This window comes from Zalophus californianus, chromosome 8, assembly GCF_009762305.2.
Source record: "Zalophus californianus isolate mZalCal1 chromosome 8, mZalCal1.pri.v2, whole genome shotgun sequence".
In the NCBI taxonomy this organism is placed as follows: Eukaryota; Metazoa; Chordata; class Mammalia; order Carnivora; family Otariidae; genus Zalophus; species Zalophus californianus.
The window spans coordinates 73,984,430-74,006,028 of NC_045602.1; the positions used below are offsets into that span (position 1 = coordinate 73,984,430).

General features: G+C 52.5%; 1 protein-coding gene across 5 annotated transcripts in view; it reads right to left on the bottom strand.

Annotated features, from left to right (window-relative positions):
• Positions 1-21,599, bottom strand: part of PRKCE (protein kinase C epsilon) — a 474,803-nt gene that overhangs the window by 14,414 nt on the left and 438,790 nt on the right. For 3 of the 5 annotated variants that reach the window (XM_027621307.2, XM_027621310.2, XM_027621309.2), the window contains 2 exons: positions 16,640-16,828; positions 12,613-12,759 (listed from right to left, as the gene is read on the bottom strand). In XM_027621307.2, the coding sequence (XP_027477108.1) occupies positions 12,613-12,759; positions 16,640-16,828 (336 nt within the window). Of the gene's footprint in view, positions 1-7,277; positions 7,308-12,612; positions 12,760-15,106; positions 16,222-16,639; positions 16,829-21,599 lie in introns of those variants that run through there. The other 2 variants (XM_027621308.1, XR_003524573.1) reach the window with 2 other exon arrangements.

Consider the following 21,599-nt stretch of genomic DNA (forward strand, 5'->3'; position numbering starts at 1 on the left):
TTAACATATAATGTATTATTGGTTTCAGAGGTAGAGGTCAGTGACTCATTAGTCTTATATAACACCCAGTGCTCAGCTACATCACGTGCCCTCCTTAATGTCCATCATCCAGTTACAGCTCAATTATTTTAAGTGAAGTATTTCAAGCAAGCCTCTTAACCTGGGTTCTTACTCCTAAAGCAGGAGTGGCAAGTTTTTTCCAAAGGGCCAGATAGTAAATATTCAGGTTTTGTGGGCTCTAGGAGTGCTCTACTCTGGTGTTGTGGCTCAAAAGCAACTATAGACAAGGTAGAATTGCACCAATACGTCTGTGTTCCAGGAAAGCTTTATGTATGCACACCAACACTTGAACTTCACATAATGTTCATGTATCACGAAACCTTCTTCTTCAACCATACAAAGAACAATGTAAAAACCATTCTTAGTTCAAGGGCTGCACAGAAAGAGGCAGTGGGCAGGATTTAGCCTGTGGGCCAGTTCACCAAGCCCTGCATGAGGGAACAGACTTCAGGGCCTCCGTGAACCTCATAAAATACAAGTACAGGCTGTTGTGCCCATGGAAACATTTTCCTTGAGAGAGTTTACTGTATCGGATTCTTGAAGGACTGGGGTTCTTGATTGCTAAGAACCACAGATTTGAAAGTTTCCCATTGTACAAAGCCTGGATCTCTCCAAGGCATGATAACTCTGGGGAATCCACATAGAGGAGGAAGCCCTGAGAAGCATGCTCCGGACCTGGAATGTTCCCTTTGGCTTAAGTCTCTTGGACCGTGGAGGTCCCCAGTATGGACGACCCCAGTGGCGTATTCAGTGCTAGGCAGGAAGGCTGAAGCGACCCTATGAAAATGACCAGGGGAAGTCCCCTGGACTCAGACTATATATCTGAGGCTCTTTCCAGAGGGTTCTTTTAAGACCAGGTGAAGCCATCTTGATCAAAGCTTTAACTCTTCATTCCTTTTAGGGAAGGAGGCATTTCTGTGCAGCTCTGAAATGGTGGGTGCTTCTACCTGCTCAAACCCTCCCAGCCCGCCACCCTCCTGGGCCTGCCAAGGTCCAGACGTATGCACACCTTCGGCTGTGACTGACTCGAAAATTTGGTCACAAATGCATAATGTATACATTTCAGCCAAGAGTCATTTTGAGCCACGTTGTTAGGGATAAGTCCTCATCGTCGGTGCGGGGGGCACATGGGCGCTGGAGGACATTCGGTGTGGAGTTTATAAATGGCCTGGAGGTGCCTCTAAGTGCCCTGTGAATCTTGGCTCCCCAGTAAGGCGGGCAGCATCGCCTACCACTAGCAGTCCCTGGCTCAGGACTGGGACTTGCCAGCTTCCGGTTAATTACACGGATCCTGCAGAGTCCTCAGAGGATGGCAAGGCGCAATAGTTTTGCTCAGAAGGTGAGCCTGCCAACCTCTCAGATCAGAAATCAGAGTAAAGGAGGGTCCGTTTCCCCCTCAAATGCTGTAAAGGACTTCTGAAACCATTCCTGAGGCCACAAGGCCTCCATGCTGCTACTAAAGAGAGGGTCAGTGGGGGAAAGAAATACCCCTTCCTGGGGAACCATCCTCAACCTAGGCTGGTCCCCCTCATACACCTGGGCTGCCCTGTGCCTCCTTCCTGGGACTCCTCGGAACTAGGGCTAACTAGTGACCCACTGGCATCTGTCTTGTATTCGCAGTGTTCGCCCAGTGCTGGGCACACCTGTTTCTGCATGTGCAAATGTCATAAAGCTCATGGATGGAGCCTTTTCCAGGTGCTGGGTACTGCACTAAGTGCTTCACCCACCCGATTCATTCCCGCTCACCCCCCCACTCTAGGGGGGAAGTGGGCTCTGCCACGGCCCCCACCAGAGAGATCGTGTAACAGCTTGACCAAGGCACAGCCAAGGACTGAATTCAGGTGTTCTGGCCTCAAGGCCCATGTCCTGACATGGGCCATCCTGCCTCCTGCTGAGAGGCATCAGTGTGTTTGTGCAAGAGCCCGGCACAGGCACCCAGTTCAGCGGCTTCCACCAATAGTCTTGTTGCTGTGTTACAAACCAACCAACCAACCAACCAACCAACCAACCAACCAACCAACACCTGCATTCTTCCCTATATCCCTCACAGTCCATGAGATCACCAACCCTGCTATACTTTTTGGGGTCACTCCTTAGACATTAGGAGTGAAGAGGGGCAGAACCCTTCAAAATGTTTTAGTATGCCCAACAGTAGGAATACATTTTGTATATGACCCAGAGCGCTTCCCCTTGTCGCACCAGCCCCAGGAAAGGTTCAGCAAGCTGTACTTTACCCGCATTGCACTCTGTGCTCCAGCCTGATCTTCTCCTTCTTCTGTTCTGTTCTATTCTGACCTGGCCTGACCCCACCCTACCCTAACCTATTCTTCATTAATTTTTTTTTTTCTTCACCTGACTCATTAAATGGATTTTTACAACCCACTGCTGGGGAGATCCTGAAGTAGGGTCACGGGGCGCCCAGTAGGGGTGTGAGGGACTGACAACACACAGAAAGCCCAGCGTGGATATCCAGGAATAAACAGCCTGAGGAGGAGACAGCACCCTGCGAGCCGTGGCTCGCCTGAGGCCTGAGCGCCCGAGCTGGGCTCTGCAGCGAGCTGGCCCCATGCGGCGGGACGTGCAGCAGCAGGACCCACGCCTCCAGCGGAAAGTGGGCAGGCCCACGGCGGCAAAGCTGGCCCCACTCTGCCTCTCACCGTGGGGCCCTTTTGCACGTAGCATCTACTTCTCAAAGCCGGGTCATTGTTGACAGCCGTTGGGTTTAGTTAATTCTAGGGATACCTTTTTGGTGCCCAAAGAAGCTTTTCTACCTGGTCCTGGCATAAGCCCTGTTCTTCCACTCATCTATTCCACCCCCCCCCCCCCAACTTATGAAAATGTTCTAGATAGAAATCAGTTCTCTTGGCCGGGATTTATTATTGCTCTGCCTGCTGGCTTTGAAACGGGAACTGTAAACACTCTAATATATGCCTCTCAAGTCAAGATGAGGTCACCCACCTCTCTTAGCATTCAACAATTTCAGGTTTCTTAATGCAGGATCTTATCACCCCAAATTCCCGGGCATGAACTGGAATAGCTCTTGGGCCATAAAAGGTGAGAAGAGAATTTGGAGATGGAGCTAAGAGAGAAATATTCTCTGGAAAAACACTGTAGATCGACAGAATTCATTCATTCATTCACCCCATGCATATATATTGAGTACCTCCTATGTGCCAGGAGTTATGCTGAGGATACAGCTGTGCATGGAACAGATATAAATCCCTTCCCTAACAAATTAACCGGAGGTGGCTCATTGTTGGTACTGGGTGATGGACACATAGGGATTCTCTCTACTTCTGTACGTGTCTGAAATTTTCCATGGTAAAAAGTTAAAAATACAATTCTCAAATCTCTAACACATGATACTGAGCGAGAGAAGTCAGACACAAAAGAGCCCATACTACATGGCTCTCTCTCTCTCTCTCTCTCTCTCTATATATATATATATATATATATACATATGAAACTCTAGAAAAGACAAATCTACTCTCTGGTGACAGAAAGCAGATCAGGGACTGCCTGGGGCAAAGGGCACCTGGGAACTGTTCGGGCTAGTGATGTTCTATATATTCACTGTGCTGGTGGTAACACGGGTGCACGCATTTGTGAAAACACATCAAAATGCATGCTTTACATGGGCAGATTTTATTCTATGTAAATTTTATTATAATAAAGTTGATTTCAAAGAACCTCTAAGTCCTGCCCTCATGGGGATAGAAGACATTTTAGGGATTACCTAAGTCCCTCATGTTACCAGAAGGGAGCAAAGACATTCAGTGACTTGCTCCGAGTCTCACAGATACAAACAACAGGGGCCAGCACCTGTCCAGCATTTTCCTCTTAGCTCATTGCCTCTGGTACACGGTGAGGGCGCAATTCTGGAATCTCACATTTCAAGCGGACTGTATTCTGAATCATTTACTGGAACACCCACATCCCAGGTGCCCAGGCCCTATAGCCTGAATCTGCCCTGCCTCCCCAGGAGGACCACCAGTTCTGTGGCTTCCAAACACCGGCTGAGATGCCAGGAGGAGAGGAGGAGGAGTCTGGCCGAAGCCCCAAGTCAAGGTCTGCTTTATTTCCCCGAGTCATTACAGATGATAAGCCCCGCCACAGGCTTATCTTCCCATCTCTCTACTTCAGGCAAGTATCGTAACTCACTGCCCTGGCCATTCTCGACCTTCTTCCACACCTAGCAGGGCTCACACACCTGAAATACTCCACTGACATTCAAGCTCTGCATTCCAAGAAACCCCCTTTGGGGGTGGAGTGGGTCCCAGAAGGAAGAAGCCAGGGTCGGAGTGCTGAAGGCCTCCTCACTCTGAAAAGACTGAGGTAGATTGTGGAACCACAATGATGTGCCATGTACCCAGTGTATGTCTGTCAAATCCCAGAATCCTAGAATAACGTTTGCATGTCAAGTTTAGGCCAAGTTCAATTCCATTACCTTCCTGTCCCCCCCCCACCCCAACCGCCACAAACAGTGGGGGGTAAACAGGGCACCAATCCCCCTGAGGCAGAGCTCTTTCCTAAGAGCTTCTTTTCTCCAGGAGAGCCAGCTGGGCCCCTGGGGATTCAAGGTCCTGGCCTTGGAGGCTGGTGTGGGTGGGGACACTGTCAGCATGCACGGTTTCCCTTGGTGCCTGTACCCTTCAAAGAGCAAATTCTAACTGGAGGCCTGGAGGCCTGGAGGCCCTCCACGGGGGAGGTTTGAGTTTCCTTCCGCTTTTACTTCGATGCCCAGTCTCCAGCCTCTGACCACTGGCCCTCCACTCCAGGCTGCCAGATGCCCCGTAACCCTCCTCTGAAAGAGAGGGGCAGGAGCGCACTGCCTTCTACGAGACCGCAGGTGGGAAGGGGCTCGCGCGGCCCACAGAGGCCCTACTCGCCGGCCCGTCTGCGGAGGCCTCTCTTCTGCACACCACCTCTCTTCCCTGTCCTCTAACCTCAAGAGGCAAACCCCAAAACTCCCTCCCCAAGTCCTGGATTTGACACTATGCTGGTCTTCCCCTAAGGACCTCACATTAGAGTCTCCTATTGCCCGAACTCCTCAAACGGTAACATGAAGGGGATGGTAGGGGATTCTTTCCTTCCTATGTCAACCAACCTTCCCCTTTGCAGCTTCCCAGAGGGCACGAAGTACATGCTTGATAAATTCCTGCTGAAAATCTCCGATTTGAAGCCAGCCTTCCCCCACCCCCGGTCCCCATCCCTTCCCCGGTGGTAGCTGTCTCTCCCTAATGCTTTCTGGCGTTCTCTGCCAAGATCCAGCTCCTCTGGAGAACCTTCCCCCCTTCAGTCACACATAGCCCTGTAGGTCCCACGCTCCCTGGTAGGTTGTGTGTTTCCTCCCGTGCCAGTGGAGCGGGAGGAGATTAAATTCAATATATGCTAGTGTGATGAACCCACGAAGGCACATCCTGACCTAACAGCTGTGAGGTCATAAAAAAAACTTGGGAACTTATAGGCATGCCCAGCCCAGCCCAGGGCTCCAATTCTTCCCCTGGGGTGATGGGTGGGGGCACCAATGTGATGTGTAGGTCAAGCCATAGGAATGCTCCTGCAGACACAGTTCTCAGACCGAGAGATCCCTCGTGCAGAGTCAAAGACACCCTGCCGAGGCTGTTTAGCTTAGAAATCCTTGGGAGCCTGCCGTGCTCACAGGGCCACGGCCACGGGGTCTCAGGGTCCCGACAGACTGCCACGGTTTTAGGGCTGGGCGGCACGGCTGTGCTCAGCAACAAGCCCAACGGGAAAGAAGGCAGGAGAAGTAAGGCGCTGGCCAGCTCACACAGTGAAAGGGGGCCAGATCCTGGGGGGAAACTTGGGGTTCCCCAAAGGGCATTAGAATGGCTAGGGGTGAGTCTCTCGGCTCCCTGTGTGCCACCCCCACCCCCAGCCCATCCCAGATCAGGGGCAGGGCCAGAATTAAACCCCAGAAGTTTCTTGGCCAGGCCTCAGATGCCCCTCTGCCCTGCGATGGCAGCGTCCCTGACCACATGGTGTCATCCCTCACCTGAACCCCTGGCCTCTCCGGGAACCGTGCCAGGTCCAGGTCCAGGTCCAGCCCCCTTGGGACCCCCCGCCAGGTTCTCCACTGCTGTCAGCGTCAGCACTGTCCCAGCACTCGCTACATCCCAAGGACTGCGCTGCCTGCCTCACACAATTTGCTTTGCACTCCCCCTTGCCCCTCAGCATAGATGGTATTACTATCCCCACGCTCTGGATCGGTGGCCTAAGGCTCGGAGAGATGAGACGACTCTCCCAAGATCCTGCAGCCCTCATGGGGACCTGGCTACGCTGGATTCCGCAGCCTGGCCTCCACACACTGCACGGCCTCCTGCCTTCCTTAGCTCTTGGTTCCTCATCTTGGGATGAGAGGGAGAAGGAGGGGCTTTATCAGGCTGGGTGGCGGGGGCGGTGGGGGGGGGGGGGGAGGTTGGTAGTGGCGGCGAGTGTGAATGGAGAGAGGAACTAAAACTCCTGGAGAGCCAAAGCTTTGTCTAATCCTGTGAATAATTTTATGAGTGGCTATTTTTAATCCCCACGTTACGGATAAGGAGGTGGGTGGGGCTCAAGGAGGCTAGAGGTCTGGGGGAAGTGAATTCCCGGGCTTACATGGCTATCCTGTGACAGCATTTTTATTCCAACGCAAGCCTCCCTGTGCTCAGAGCCGGCACCGGTCCACTGTGCCATGTCACTACCTGGGCCAACAGCCAGAAACAGGTTCCTGGACATTTCCCATGCCCTCCGGGCCCAGAGCAGTGTCCTGGCTCTTTGTGGGACCTTGCAACCTCTTGGAGGCTCAGGGCTCTCACTCTGGCACGGACACAGTCCAGGGGGCTGTCCTAACTGACGTCTGTAGGAACTGGCCGGGCCCTGTTCCTGCTCTGCCAGGTGGAGGAGGAGAACAGCCTTTAACAGTCTTCATGGTGCACACTATCAGGTGGTCCTCGCGCAGGGGCGCTAGCTTTAGGGCAGGGCTCCTCCCTCAGGCTGCGATGTCAGTGAGGTTGTGAGGGTCTCAAGCCCACTTCCCAGTTTTCTCTCAGCACAGCCCGCTCATGCAGGAGCATGCAGGAAGGGCCTCCCTTGAGGGTCCCGCCATGCAGTGTGGATGGCTGGATGGAAACGGATCATGAGGTTGGAAGGGCCTCCATGTCAGCGGGCCTGAGGGCTCACCTACCTGGACAGACTCCCCATTCTGGAGGCCTTACCTTAAAGAGGGGCATTCACACTGAAGCAAACTTGAAAAGAGAGAACATGTACACAAAGAGAAGTTTACTTGGCCGGCATTTCCCTCATTGCCCTTGGCTTTCACTGAGGAGAGCTAGGTTTCTGGGGAGGCGGAGCTCTCCCCCCTCTGCTGGCTTCCCCTGATTCCAGCACCGGAGCCCTGGCAGCCATCGTCTCAGAGCCCAATGCTTTTTGGGCAAAGGAGGGACACACGGGAGAGAAGCCCGGAGCAGGAAAGTGCCTCCAAGCCCCGCATGGTCAAAGATGGGGCTGTCCGAGCACACCAAACACATCACTTCTGCCCGCTACGGCCCCCAGAGGCAGCGAGCCCACCAGGAACGCAAAAGCGGACTGTGCTACATTTACGGGCTCCTGGGTGATGCCGCCACCTCGGAACAGAATCCCCAGTGGGATGGGCAAATGGATTCTACGCTGGGAGATTTTCCCCAGCGTCAGAGGCCTGGGCTCCTGCCTCACTGGCTTCTCGGTTCCCCCACCCGCCCGCCTGCTGCCAGGGGGGAGGGGGGGCCTGCCGCCCGCCCTGTGCACCCCTGCTCTGACGCAGGCCACCTCCAGAGATGCAGGTGAGTACACGATGGCACAAAGTCTTTGGTCTGGCGTCGATGGCACATCGCTTGTGCAAAGTTGGAATCCGTGGGTGGCGAGGGGGCCGACAGGAGGAATATGAAAGGGAAAGGGAGGGAGGGCCAGTGTACAAGAATGCTGGTTGGATGAATGAGAGGAAATCTCCCCACCGGAGCAGGACCACTGCAAGATGTCCTGCGGTGGGGGTGAGTGCAAAGGGGACGTAAACACGAAGGCGGGCCACCCCGTTGGACTGACAGCTGGTGAGGCAGGGCAGGGGTTAGTCCGGGAGGCTCAGGCGCCAGGGAGCAGAAATCTCAGCCTAGCAAACATCTCAAGAAGGCAAAGGCCTGGAGGGGAGAGCAGCCACTCAAGGTACGCCAGGGAACTGGACCAGAGGCCAGAGGCCAGCTACAAATCTGGACAATCTCGCTGATGAGATCTTCAGAGGGGCGAGGCTTCCTACAGAGAGGATGGAAACCAGGCCCGGGAACTTGCCGTATCGTCAGCCCCTGTAGGGGTGATCGAGGCACCCCAGGCTTCAGCTGAGACAGCCTGGGCAGCGTGCAGGTGGGCTTGCTTTCCCACCGCAGGCTCCGCTATGGCGGAGCTCCAACCGTGCCGCGGGACTGGGAAGAGTCAGGAGCTCCAGAAACTATAGCACTATGTCTTGGCTCTTCTGAAGCCTGGAATGGATGGCGTGACTTCGCCCAGCCTCACCTCCAGCACCTCCCATCAGACAAAACCAATTCCCTCCTGAATCAGACAGGCAGGACCCTGCCCAAGGTCCTAAGATTTGGTATGTCCAGCTAATTCAGCGGGGTCGTTGCTCTCCAGCTGTTTTCTTGTGGGGGGGTGGCATCTTGGTGTGATGTCAACAGGACACGGGTAGGGAGCAAATGGAGCGAGCCCAAGACGAAGGAGCCCCAGAGTTCCCTCAGGGCCCCAGGTCTTTGACTGAATGCCCTGGGGGTTTTTGGCACAACGAGACTGGGGGCGGTGGGGGGGTGGTGGTGGTGGTCTGTGCATCTGGTTCCACTGCCTTCTAAAGCACACGCCCCGTGTCTTCTTGAGCCCACCCCCAAATCGCAAGGCCAGTGATGTTGCTCACATACTTGTCCTCTCCTTTCTCAAGGAGTCTGTCCCTAAGATCCAAGAACCTCCCCCTATCCCTGGTGGCTTACAACCCACTCTCTTGTCCACGTCTTCCCAACGCCAGGCTCCAAACCCGCTTTCCTTCCTCCGTCTCTCAAAACCTTTCCTTCCCAGCTCGCGTCAAAAGGCATCTGATGTTCCCTAGAGCTATGGGACACCTTCAGCCCAAGGACAGCCTGTCTTGTGATGGAACCCTTGCCCTGTAAACAGGGGACAACTTCTGGGGGACATACTTTAGCCCCCCATGTCCCTCCAGTGACCTCTCGTGGATGGTACCTGTTCTGTGTGTGGGTACCGGGCCCTGTGTATGAAGTGTAACCATCCCCACTGCTGGTATCCGAGCCAGCGGGTACTCGTACCCCAGGGTCAATCCTGAGTTAGTAAGAGGTGGGTGGTGGTTTATAAAAACCTTGTGTGAGTTCCACAGGGGTCCTGTGAGGCTTTCAGTATGTTCTTCACTGTGGCGGGCTTTAATTCAACTTAAAATTCATTTCTGCGGTATACAAGCCCACAGAGGATGTAAAGTGGTACCATCAACATTCTTCAGAAAAGAGCTTTCAACTTAGGGACAGACTTGGGACACCTTTCCCACCTGCTAATGAGATGTAGACTGGTCTTTTCTTTCCGATTTTGATAATTCTCCAGAGAGAAATCTCTAGGATATAAATGCGGTCAGATACTTAAATAACTTGAACACAACTTTAAAGACCTGTAGCTGAGAACTCTGCAAGGATCAACAGTATTCGGCTCGAAATGTGACTAGAAACGTCTCTTGCAAGATGTAAATTTCCCTTCTCATCCTTCCTTCGGATGTTCCAACTCTCTCTTCCAAACAGAATTCACACCAGCCGGATAAATGCCTGACCCCCAACAGTGTCAGGATAACTCTGGAGGGGTCGAGTAGGAACATGCACAGAAGGTGATGTGCGAAGCAAGGATGAAATCAGTCTTTGGGAATGCGGACTCAGGCGGACATCATTCGGAGCTCCTGGACGGCCCCTGTCCTTACTCTTTGCCATCCCCCCGGGGGATGGGCACGCCCCAGGAAGCCTAGAGCCCCTGAGCAAAGCAAGCAAGCAGAGTTCTGCCCTCTGGTTCCAGGCTGGGGGCTTGCAAGAGGCCCGAGGGAGGGAAGCACGGGTCCCCTGTGACTCTGGGTGGAGATGGAGTCCCACCTGGCCCCCAGGTGAGTTTGGCCCCCTCACGCAGGGATGTACTTCTCCTGCTGGGTCCCCGGGCACCCACCCTGGCCCACAGGAGCACCTGCACTGCCAGCTAGTCATTCCTGTCTGTCCCAGCCGGCTGAGGCCTGCCCCCTGCCCACCAATGGATTGGGTCACGGGCTGGCTTTCTGAGTCTCTCTTCTCTCCTTCCCCCCCCTTCCTCCATGCCTGGCTCCTTCTCCAGCCCGCAGGCCCACAGAAAGCTCACACTAGTTCTTCACGCCCTTCTCTCACTCTGGGGAAGCCAGCTACAGCTCAAAGGGTCACTTCTCTTGGGTTTGCCCTTTTATTGGCTCAGGGTTCAGACACAGCATGGCAGCCTGGTGAGGAATCCCTGGTATCGCTAGGCCTTGGGGAAGGGCTTCTAGAGACAGGAGCTTCGCGGGGCCCCTGAAATCTCAGAGCACTCTCCTCTGCTGGATTTGAGCACTGTTTTGCCATCTGTTTACCCCAAAGAGAGACTCTTGTCCATGAATCCATACTTTAAAACTTCTTTGGGCCTTTTATTGTCAAGATCTTCCCTAATTCCCTGCGGCTTCTCAGCACACCCCAGACCCACTCTCCCCCCTTCACATCCCCCGGGCTTGCCCTGTCCTCTGGCCCCATGCCCCCAGGAGGGGCTGCCCCTCTAGCCCAGCCCGGCCCTCTGCAAGCCCAGCTTTGAGTCGTGTAAGTCATTTTGCAGACCTCCACTGGCTGATTGGTCCCATTGGTCGGGTCTGGATTTGCTACTTAGCCCTACTTCCCACTTTGCTTTGGGTTAATTACCTTAGACTAAACCCACGCTTACACTGGACCCTCAGATCTGAGTCTTTAGTTTTCCCCTCCTTCTCCACCTGACCTCTGGTTTCTTACTTCGCCTCACTTTTTCCAGGACACGGTTAAACTTGTCCTTGAAGACTACTCACAGAGACCCTCCAGGTGAAGGGGTGGGGGCAGCCTTTGAGCAGGCCGGCATGTGCAGTGCACCCTGCCCAGAGCCGCAGCAGGCCCCAGAGCCAAGGGGGAGACAGGCGGGCAGGGGCGGAGGTGATGTTACCAAAGAGAGAAGGTGAACCTAAATCTAGCCTGTGCCAAGCTGTGTGCCAGCCAGCAAAACTCATCAAAACCGAAGGAGGAAGCAAATGAGGAACGGTGACCCGACCGAGCATCCAGGGCCAGTCAACCTTCCATGTTCTAATCTGGCCGAGGCGTGCACCACGCCTTCAGCTGAGAGTTGCCTCCTCCTTGGGATATTTCTGAGAATCCCAGCACTATCTGTAATCGCTCCCCAGAAAACCTCCTGGAATAGAATGGAATTCCTCATGGGTGATTCACAAAGCACAGGAGGGTCTTTCCTGTACTTGGAAGTGAGGGAGGACTGCCTGACAGAATGCGGGGTGGCTGAGGGTTGACTGGATGACTTTGGGTTTTTTCCCGCCCAGGACCCCAGCCCCACCGCTCTGGGGCTCCTGCCCTGTAATTTCCTCACGTTACATATTCCCTGTGCTCCCAGTGGACTAGCCCAGCTGGCGCCCCAATTTTCAGTCTGGATGATTGCCTCATCGGGCGACACGCCAACAGACTTAAGATACGCCCCCTGCACAGGCATGCACACACACTCTAAGGACGGCACTGCCTCCAGCAGGAGGTCACGGCCAGCACATGGCCTCTGCCCTCTGATTCCTCTTTCCAGCCGCCGAGCTTCAACAACACTTTACTGCAGCCCCCGGGACAGGCATCACCGCCACGGGCCTGAGAACCTGCATGGAGGTGTGGGCTGGGGCTGGAGAGGGCTCGGCAGGGACAGTGGAGCCGAGCAGGTGTGGGAGCTCTCCACAGACCGCCTCTCACAGGCTTGGCCCCCAGGCTCGGCGCGGCGCGGCCCTCCCCGGGTGTCGGGCCCCGGGCCTTACCTTCGCACTCTGCGCTAGGGCCACATCCCGACTCTGACTGTGGCTCTTACTGAGTGGGTTTCTTTTAAGTTGACTCAGTTATTAAGCAGACCCGTGGGTTTCTTTTAAGTTGACTCAGTTATTAAGCAGACCCGTTTGTTTATAAAGAAACCGTGTATCTCTACCATACGCAGAATGTAGCATTTGTGAAAGCCATAGATGGATCTCTGTTAAAATTAAAAAGTCTTCTTCTGTGTCCCATGTAAACCACCATCTCGGATGCAGCTCTAGGTTACGTATTTTTGACAGTAAACTCTTAGGGCTTTGGAAGGCTCTTTCGGCGGTGGGCGGGGCGGGGGGGGGGGGGCTGCTGGCTACCACCGGCCCTTGTCATTTGGGCTGTGAGAGTGCCCCGGACCACTCTGTCTATGCGTCCAGGCCCGACCCACGGTGTGGAATGAGCTCCGGGCCCTACTTACAATTCGAGGTTTGAAGGGCGGCTTGATCTTCTTCTGCTCCAGGAGCACCCAGTCGATCTCCTTGAAGAACGGGTGCTGCTTAATGGCGTCCTCACCGTTCTGGGCTGCCACACAGCCCAGGCGCTTGTGAGGGTTCTTGGTCATGAACTGTGGGGAGGACGACAGGACGGAATTAGTGACAAAGACCTGGCAGGGACAGGCTTCGAGGGAAAGATGGAAGCCAGCCAGGGCAAGGTTTTCAGCACCCTCTCCCAAGCCTGTTTCCTGCACTTCTGGGGGCTCTGCCCCCCAGGGTCCTCTTTTAATCTTGTCTAGAACTAACTATGTGCCAGCACCATTCTAAACATAGCAAACATTATTAACTCATTTCATCCAAATGCGAGCCTCTCAGGTCTATTATTGTCCCTATTTTATAAGTGAGGTAGTTGAGGCACAGAGAGGTTAATTAACTTGGCCAAGGTCAAACAGCCAACAAGGTACCATGCTGGGAGTAGGACCTTGGGCTGTTACTAACTCCCCGATTCTCCTCAGATTCTCGAGTCCTCTCATCAGGGAGACTAGGGTCTGATAAAGTCACTTACACTGAGGTCCTTGCTGAAGGAAGGAAAGAGGACCAGATATTCATGCTAAGGTAAATTATCAAAGGCACCTCCTGCACGTCTCCTTTTCCTGGCCCCGGGGCCCTCTCACTTTTTTTTTTTAAATTTGAATTTGTAATCTCTAGCATACAATACCCTTGTAGATCAACTGATAAAAAAAAAAAAAAACAAGAAAAGGAAAAGCTTATGGTTTCTCAATGTTTGTAAAAACCACATTGATATGTTTTATATTTGTTGGCTGACATCTTGTGAAAAGAACCTCTAGCTTGGGGGCAGCTTCCCGAGACATAAAAATCTGTATTTTTATCTGTAGCCCTCATATTTCCCCCCACACCCAGGTGAGCTTATTCCTATTAAGTGAGTCAGTTCTGATGGCAGCTAATCTGAGTAGATGTGTACCAAATAACCTTGAAAAAAAAATCCACTGATAGGTGGAAATATTTCTGATAGCCACCCAAAATAAAGGCAGGGGTGTGTGTGTGTGTGTGTGTGCATTCGTGCTAGAGACAAGAGTTACATTTCACAGGGTGAAGGCTAAGCGTCTGTATTTAAATGAAGGAATTTAAGAGGACAAACCATAATCCAAAGGAAGAACTCTATACTGATACAATTTCAGGCTTCATTAGCAAGGGAGATTTTCTTGGGCAGGGAGCGTCTCCTACTGACACTTGCCTGGTGCCCCTGAAGCCAAAGCACATGGACACACAGCTGGGAGAGCCACAGATAAGAGAGTGAAGGGGTGGTGGGCAGATCTGAGGTAGAATGGTACCAACGCACACTTCCTAAACCTAAAAGTCAGCAGAGGCTACCCTGCTTCAACACTCTTGATTCCTACTGCCCGCAGGATACAGTCCATAGACTTTGGCACACAGAAACTTAGTCTGAACCCAGTCTACCTTGGCTGGCCTTTAGTATCCTTTATTCCCCTGGCTGAATGCCCCTGTCCAGTCCCTACGTGCCCTCTAAGAACCAGTCAAAATGCTGCCTCCTCTGTGAAGCCTCCCCAGATTCCCTGCTGTGTAGGTACCTGGGACCTCATGTTTCTTGTTTATTTAAATTATAATTTGCCTAAACTTCTCTTTCCCTCGGTGAGCTCTAGGATGTAGGAATCAGTCCTGTCTTCTCAGTACCTGGTTCAGTGCCTGGCTTCTCTTGTGCACTCAGAACATTTAAATGGCTCAGCGGGGGGCTGAATGCTGGGCCTCAGAGCACAGTGCTGAGAAAGGAAGGCACTAAGACCAGCACTTACTGTTGCACAGGTTGGGCACTGCATAACTCTATGATGTAAATGATCTTCTCTAGAGTTCTGTGTCACTTGTCACTTTTGTGGTTGTGCAGAGTTCTGCACCACTTTCATGTAGGTAGCAGGCCTCAGAGACACAGCTCAGTGGCCAGAGTCATGGAAAACCTGGCCTGGCCTGAGAATCAAGGGACAATGTGAGGAAGTAAAGCGTTCCAAGGCCAAGGGAGTAAAGACTCTTCCTTACTTCCTTAGCTCTTCCTGCCCTTCCACTTCTGGGAGAGGAAGTATCAGGGCTACTGATAAACATACGGGTTTTAACATCTCAGGAAGCTGCTCCTGAGTCAGAAGCTCTTCTCGCAGGGAAGATGCCTTCTACCAGAGACTTTGCCTTCACCAACCAGCCGACACAGGCATAACCCCTAGCTTCTGAATCTCTGTAGGTCGAAGTTTCTCAACCTCTGTGCTAATGACATTTTGCACTGGATACTTTGTTGTGGGAATTGTCCTGGGCATTGTAGGATGTTTAGCAATGTCCCTGGGCTCCACCCACTAGATGCCAGCAGCAGCCCCCCTCCACGTTGTGATGGCGAAAGCATTTCCAGACATTGCCAAATATCTCCTGGGGCAGGGGTGGGAGGGCAAAAAATCACACCTTGTTGAGAAACACTGCTCTGGGTCATCCAAAAATGAAAGGGCCTCGCTGGGGTGCTGGCAGGGGGCTCATCGGTTTGTCGGGCTGGTGTTCAGGGCCCCGGGCAAGTGAGCAGCTCTGCTGGGCTGGTGTTCTGGCTCCTTCGGGTGCTGCCTGCAGGTTTCTCCTTAGCCGGCACCTGACACAGCACCTTGTGCATACTTGATGCTCACTGCTTTGCACGAGATGAGTGAATACACATTCTCTTTTTGCTTCTCAGTTGTGACTATGTGTGGATGTATTTTTTTTATTTATTTTTGCCTGCTGGACGATGGCTGTTATACTCGCCAATACTTACTTGGCACGAGGCGTGATGCCCCACACGTGGGAAACCCTCAAAAAACAGCTGGTCATTGAATTATTGATGGGGAGGGGGAGGGAGACAAAGGGAGATGGATGAGGTGAGGGAAAGAAGGATGGAGAAGAAAGCAAGAGCCGCAGGAGAGGACAGCATGCTCTGATGTGGCACTTTCCAGAATGTGGCATGTGTGCTCCCAGACACCGACAGAATGATGTGAGGTCTTTCTGCCATCTTCCTATGATGATCTATGTTATTTATTTACGGTAAATGATACTGGTTTTCTGTTTATGACAGCGATATAAAATTTCTGGGTAAAAAGCCTAGAATTAGGTAAATATCGGTAGTTAGTTGACTGAAGGAACAAGTAAATCGCAGTTGAGAAGGTACTTGGATACGAAAAACCTGGTGAATGTGATGTGCCAGGTACTGAAATTTGCCGCACTCTAATGGGCGACGGAAGCCAGGACTGGAAGTCAAAGTTCTTAGGCTGTCACCTCGGTCCCGCCGCAACCCAGCAGGTCAACTGCTCTGCTTACCTTCCCTGCACCCGGCCTTCCACAGCTTTCCAAGGCGGACAGGGAACTTCACTTACTTGCCCTCATCTGAGTGGCTTACGTCGCAGAAACAGCCATGCTGGGCAAGTGCTAAGCATCTCACATGTGCGGGATTATCTGCAGGGCTGGGGACCATCTCTCTATCGTGTCTGAATCCAGCACGGCTGCACAGGTCTTGAGCGGGCACTTCTTTTCTCATCAGCTCTTCAGCCACAGAGATGCTGTCATGGACACAGGCGCGCAGTGACCACCTCCCTCCTGCCCATCACAGGCTCCAGTGGAAGGAGAGAGGCCTTGGGTGGCAGGGGAGGAGGCAGGGGCCAAGGCCCGGCGTACATGTGGCAGAAATGACGCCGGCACGGTCTGGGTTAGTTGGGCTCCCTGTGGAACTCAGGAGCACACAGACACGCACAGAGCTCCCTCTCAGGAGACACAGTCCCGCAGAAAGCAATTCGTGCCTCAACTCCCCGCTGTGCCTGCCTGCAAAGGCCTCTCCTCCGGCAGCAGAGGTGGGTCGGCAGAGAGGAGGGGAGGGAGGGAGCGAGGAGTCCTCGGGGACCAGGAAGGAATGACAGGGACAGAGGGCGAAGAGGGAGAGAGGTCAGGGGAGCAGCGGCACGGGGGAGGGCAAGGACTCACAGCTTTCAGGATGCTGACGGCCTCCTTGCTGAGCCAGACCGGGTAGAGCACGTCATCGTGGAGGATGGACTCGAACAGGTCGTCCTCATTGTCGGCCTCGAAGGGGGGCTGCCCGGCCATCATCTCGTACATCAGCACCCCCAGGGCCCACCAGTCCACGGAGGGGCCGTACTCCAACTCCTGCAGGATCTGTTGGGGAAGCGGGCAAGGTCACGGACCGCCACGGACGCCCGCCCGCAGCCTCCCTGTGCTGTGGGAACTGCATCTTCATTTCCAGCTTGCTCCTCGGCACAGCGGAGCCCTGGCTCATAGAACTGAGGTTCGGAAATCAGCAAATTCAGGGAAAACCGAGTTTGGAAGGCACTATGCTGGGGCCTAACTATCAACTCTCCAAAGTCAACACCGACAGTCTGTCCTCCCGTGGGAATAAATCGCTGTCTCTTTGTTTCGGCAGATGAATTTCCTGACTTGCACTTAGGACCATATAAAAATACATGCGTGTTTCTGACACGAAAATCAGGGTCAGAGGAGCAAGACGCAGGCTAAGAGAGACACGAGCAAGCTGTAAGTGACTGAGAGCAAACCAGGACCGTCTCACACTGAGTGGGAAGGTGAGCAGAATCTCAGTCTTCTTTAACTTGTGACAATGTTGAATTCGCCTGAGCCCTATGTTTTTGGAAAAGAAACTATAGTTAATAAATCTCCCCATCCTTTTGTGTTCTAACCACAAAGGATGCCTATGCTTTTGGATATTCCAGGAAAAGACCCACCTCCAACGTTCATCACGACTCCCACAAAACTCGTTGATGAAGCCCTTGTGTACCTGCCTCCATAAGACTCAGGCCCCTTCAGTTTTTCTGCGGCATTCCTCACTAATGAGCAGAACCTTCTCCCTAGTGCGATAGCCCCAATCAAGTCATCTCCTTGATTATCCAATGTGCTTTGTCTTTGTCACCGGTCACTTTTCTTACCTACATTCTCAGTCTCTCTCGCTTCTTTTCTTCTCACCGAAGGAGAAGTCAAATTCATTTATGTTAAATGCATGTGCAACACGTGGCAGTGGGACACTCTGTGCCATCAGCTTCCTGCACAATGATGTGCGGGGACCGCAGTTTTACGAACTGAGTCATAATTTCAATGTTTGGGAGGAATGCTACCTAAAGAAGCTGCAGAACCTTTTGAAAAGCCAGTAATGGCCCCCAATCCTATTTTTTCTGGAGCCCTGGCCATGTGTTATAGTGGCAGAGAGAGAAGACTGACCAGGGTGTTTTTATTCCATCCCAAGTTTGGGGCTACATTTTTCCGGGTGATCTTCAGCCATTCACTTGACTTCCTCATCACATGAAGCTCAGATTCTCAGTTTAGCCTCCTAAGATTAGCTAAGGTGGAAGATTTTGAAAGCATGTTGCAAACTACAAAACCCTGTATAATCAGAAGTTGGTATGAAATCCAAGTTTTCTTCTGTTAGGTTTGGTCTCCACGTCTAGAGAGCATGCAGCAGGTCAAGGATATATGTTTGGCTCAGAGTAGAAATAAATGCTGAGCTGGCCCCCACTGCTAAGGAAGGGTTTGTGAAGTGAGATCCCCATCCCATAATTATTTTCTCTTTTTGTCAGAGCCAGATTAGGCATGGTGCTGCCCACAAACACACAGATGAGATGGCCTCTCCGGGTTACTCTCGGCTCTGTAGTTCTATGAAGAATTCCAAAAAGTGAAGGTGATAGAGGACCAGCATGGCTGGGGTGCATGTCCTAAAGGGGTGTCCATCCAGGACTTTCCCCCAAATGGCAAAAGGCCATGCACAGTGACTTCAGTTTGCGGGACACCCCAGGCAGGTAACTTCTCAGGTAACCTATCTGGAACGAGGCTCCAGTTCAGTTCTCAGCTTTCAGGATGGCCAGGGAAGAGAACGCTGAATGGGAGTACTGGGGCTTTTGCTGATCTCCTCAAAACACCGTTCTAGAGACCACAGACTACAGGCTGCCTGGGATTAAGTAAAAAGACTTAGGCAGAGGGCGCCTGGGTGGCTCAGTTGGTTAAGCGTCTGCCTTTGGCTCAGGTCATGATCCCAGGGTCCTGGGATCGAGACTCACATCAGGCTCCCTGCTCAGCAGGGAGTCTGCTTATCCCTCTGCCTGCTCATTCTCTCTCTCACACACACACACTCTCTCTCTCTCTCTCTCAAGTAAATAAATAAAATCCTTAAAAAAAAAAGACTTAGGTGGAATTATTTTGAAAACAGTAAAAACACGCATGTTTTAGGAATCCTTTGAATTTAGAATGAAAAGAAATGTAAGCAAACGCAGCCAACTTTGAGTTATTTGGGGCTGGCAATCTGTCTGGTGAGAATCTTTGGTCTCTTAGCCCAGTGGGCCACACACAGTATCTGAAAGGTCAGAGCTACAGGCTCTGCTGTCCTGAGAAGCCAGTAAATGCTGCTCTGTTCCAGCGTCAAAGCCAAAGTCAGTGGCTCCTTCAGTCATGAAAGATCTAGCGCCCCACCCGGCTCACCATGGCACTGCTGGTTTCAAGGGCATGGTTATCATGCATCTTCTCCAGAAAGCTTTCCCGAATTTCCCCAGCTTTTCTCGTCTCTTCTGACAGATCCTAAGACCCTTTCCTGTCCATAAGAACTGCAGGCACTTCCCATATAAACCGTGATTTTAGTTATTTTTTCATGGTTAGTTGTTTCCCCTGGGCATCTCTAGCAAGCCAGCAAGGGTAGGGGCTCTAGCATGCTCTGAGCCCTCCACCGTGATCAGGCCAATTCCAGCGCTTGGGAGACTGGTGGCCATGTGTGCCCACTGTGTGTGTCTCGCTGGGTGCGCTCCCTTCTCTCCTGGGTTCAGACGGCTAGGAATGCTGGGGTGGCCACCCTCCAGCCTCCAGGAGGTGGCAGATCTGGGTCCTGTGCCTCCACAGGGTGGTGGGGAGGTGACCTCCAGGTGGCCTATGTGTGCTCAGACAGTGTGGCTCTGCAGAAACCACAGAGCGGCCCTGCCCACCCTTCCCCAGGCCCACTCCAGAGCCTTCCCATTTTGGGCGGCCTCTTTCATAAAATTCCTTTGGGGCTGGGCCCTAATTTTCTGCTTCTTAACCGGCCTGTCAGCAATGGAGCAGTGAGAAGGGCAAGGCTTCACATGCCATGGGAGGGCACGGGGGCGGTGGCTACCCCCTCGAGTGGCTCAGAGCTGAGGCAGAAGGGCAAGCATCAGGCCCAGTGGTGTCAGTCATACCCAGGGCTGGCTGCCATTTCCTGGGGAGCAGGCGCCGGGCATGTGGAAAGGAGAAAGGGTGCAGCGGGGGCTAGCCCAGCGTGCATGGTGGGAAGAGAAGTGTTGGCGAAGAGCTAGGACCTCATTAGGTGTCTGTGGTTTCAGGGTTAACCAGGGGCCTCGCAGCCCCTCCTATCCGAATAGAGGCTTATGGTTTCTCAAGCATTTCCATGCTCTAATCTCATTAGACTCTCAAAACAGCTTGATGAGGTAGGTAGGGCAGGAAGTGCTCTTCCCATTTGAAAGATGAGGAAGCTGAGGGTCTAAAGCACTTTTGTGACTTGGTCAAGGTCACATGGGGGCATCAGTGGTCCAGTCTACCCTGGAATCTCAACTCTCACGACTGTGCCTTTCCCACCCCCCCACCCTCTAGACAAGCTGGCAACAGCGATGATAACGACCCAGTGCTCGCCCGTGGGCCAGGCACTGTGCTAGATGCTTCGGAGGCATAATTTTATTTTATCTCCCCAATAGCCCTTGATAAAAGTAGCAATAGCTTTATTAGCTGTAATTCGCCTACAGAAAGACCAGGATTGCTCGCCGTTTGGCATGTAGTGGCGGTTCTGCATTGTGGGCACAAGGAAGGAATGGGAAGGAAGAGCGTCTGTGGCTCATTATAAACGGAGAGATCAGCGCTGTTCGTTGTGACTCGCGTCAATGGACTGCCTGTCATGAAAAGCTGTGTGGATGTTTTGTTCATCCTAAAGTGACTGTTTGCCTTGGGCTGGGTCCTTAACTACTCTGCTGTCCTGTTAACCCTTTGACTCCTCTTTACAGAGGACCGGAACCAGGCATTCTGTTGAGAAGGAATGAATGAGGAAGACGGTAGAAAAGCAGGTCCCAACCGAGGGCCCTCGCTTTTACTGATTTCTCCTCGAAGATTAAATTCCTAGTGTTCCTGCTAAGGAAGACTGATTGAAATCTCTGCTTTCAGATCTCTTAGAAGGTAAAGGTTCTAAAGGGAGCTCAACTATACTTACCATCCTCACGCCTCTCCTTGGGCCCCCCATGTCTTGTCTGGTCTGTGAAAAGTCTCTTAACTCTCCTTCCCGCACTCTCTGCCTTCTGAGCCAGATTGCTGTTGTCTGTCTTCTTTCTGGGACAGGTCTGAGAGACCCGGACACCGTCCACCGGAAAACTCTCAGTGGGTCTACAGATCCTCTAGGATAAAGGCCACTTCCCTTGGTCCTCTTTCCTAATTTTATTCATTACTATGAGCATTAAGAACTCCTATGTTCTAGCTATACTATTTTCCTTCCCTGAATGAAGGCCAAGAAAATTCTCATCCGTTTGTCTTTGCTCACGTCGAGTGTCACAAGTTCAAATTCATTTGTCCATTCAACAAACCATTACTAAGAGCCTGATCTGTGTGCGGGATCCTGGGAGTACTCAGAAAAGACACAGCCCTAACGGATTCAGAGCCCAGGAATACTGAACCTCCTGTGCTGCCCTGCCCCCCACCCCAATCCCCTGGTTGTTTTCAGGAATGCTTCCCACACCTACCACCAAAGGAAATCCTGCTGATTCTCGACAACTCAGTTCATCTACAGGGTGTTCCAAGAAGCCTTCCCTTATCCCTGAGGATACCATCTTGTCTTTTGTATCTATTTATTCTGCTTAATTAGCTATATACTTAGAGATCACTGCCTCTACACCAGAAGCTCTTTTAGGAGAGTGAGGAGTGC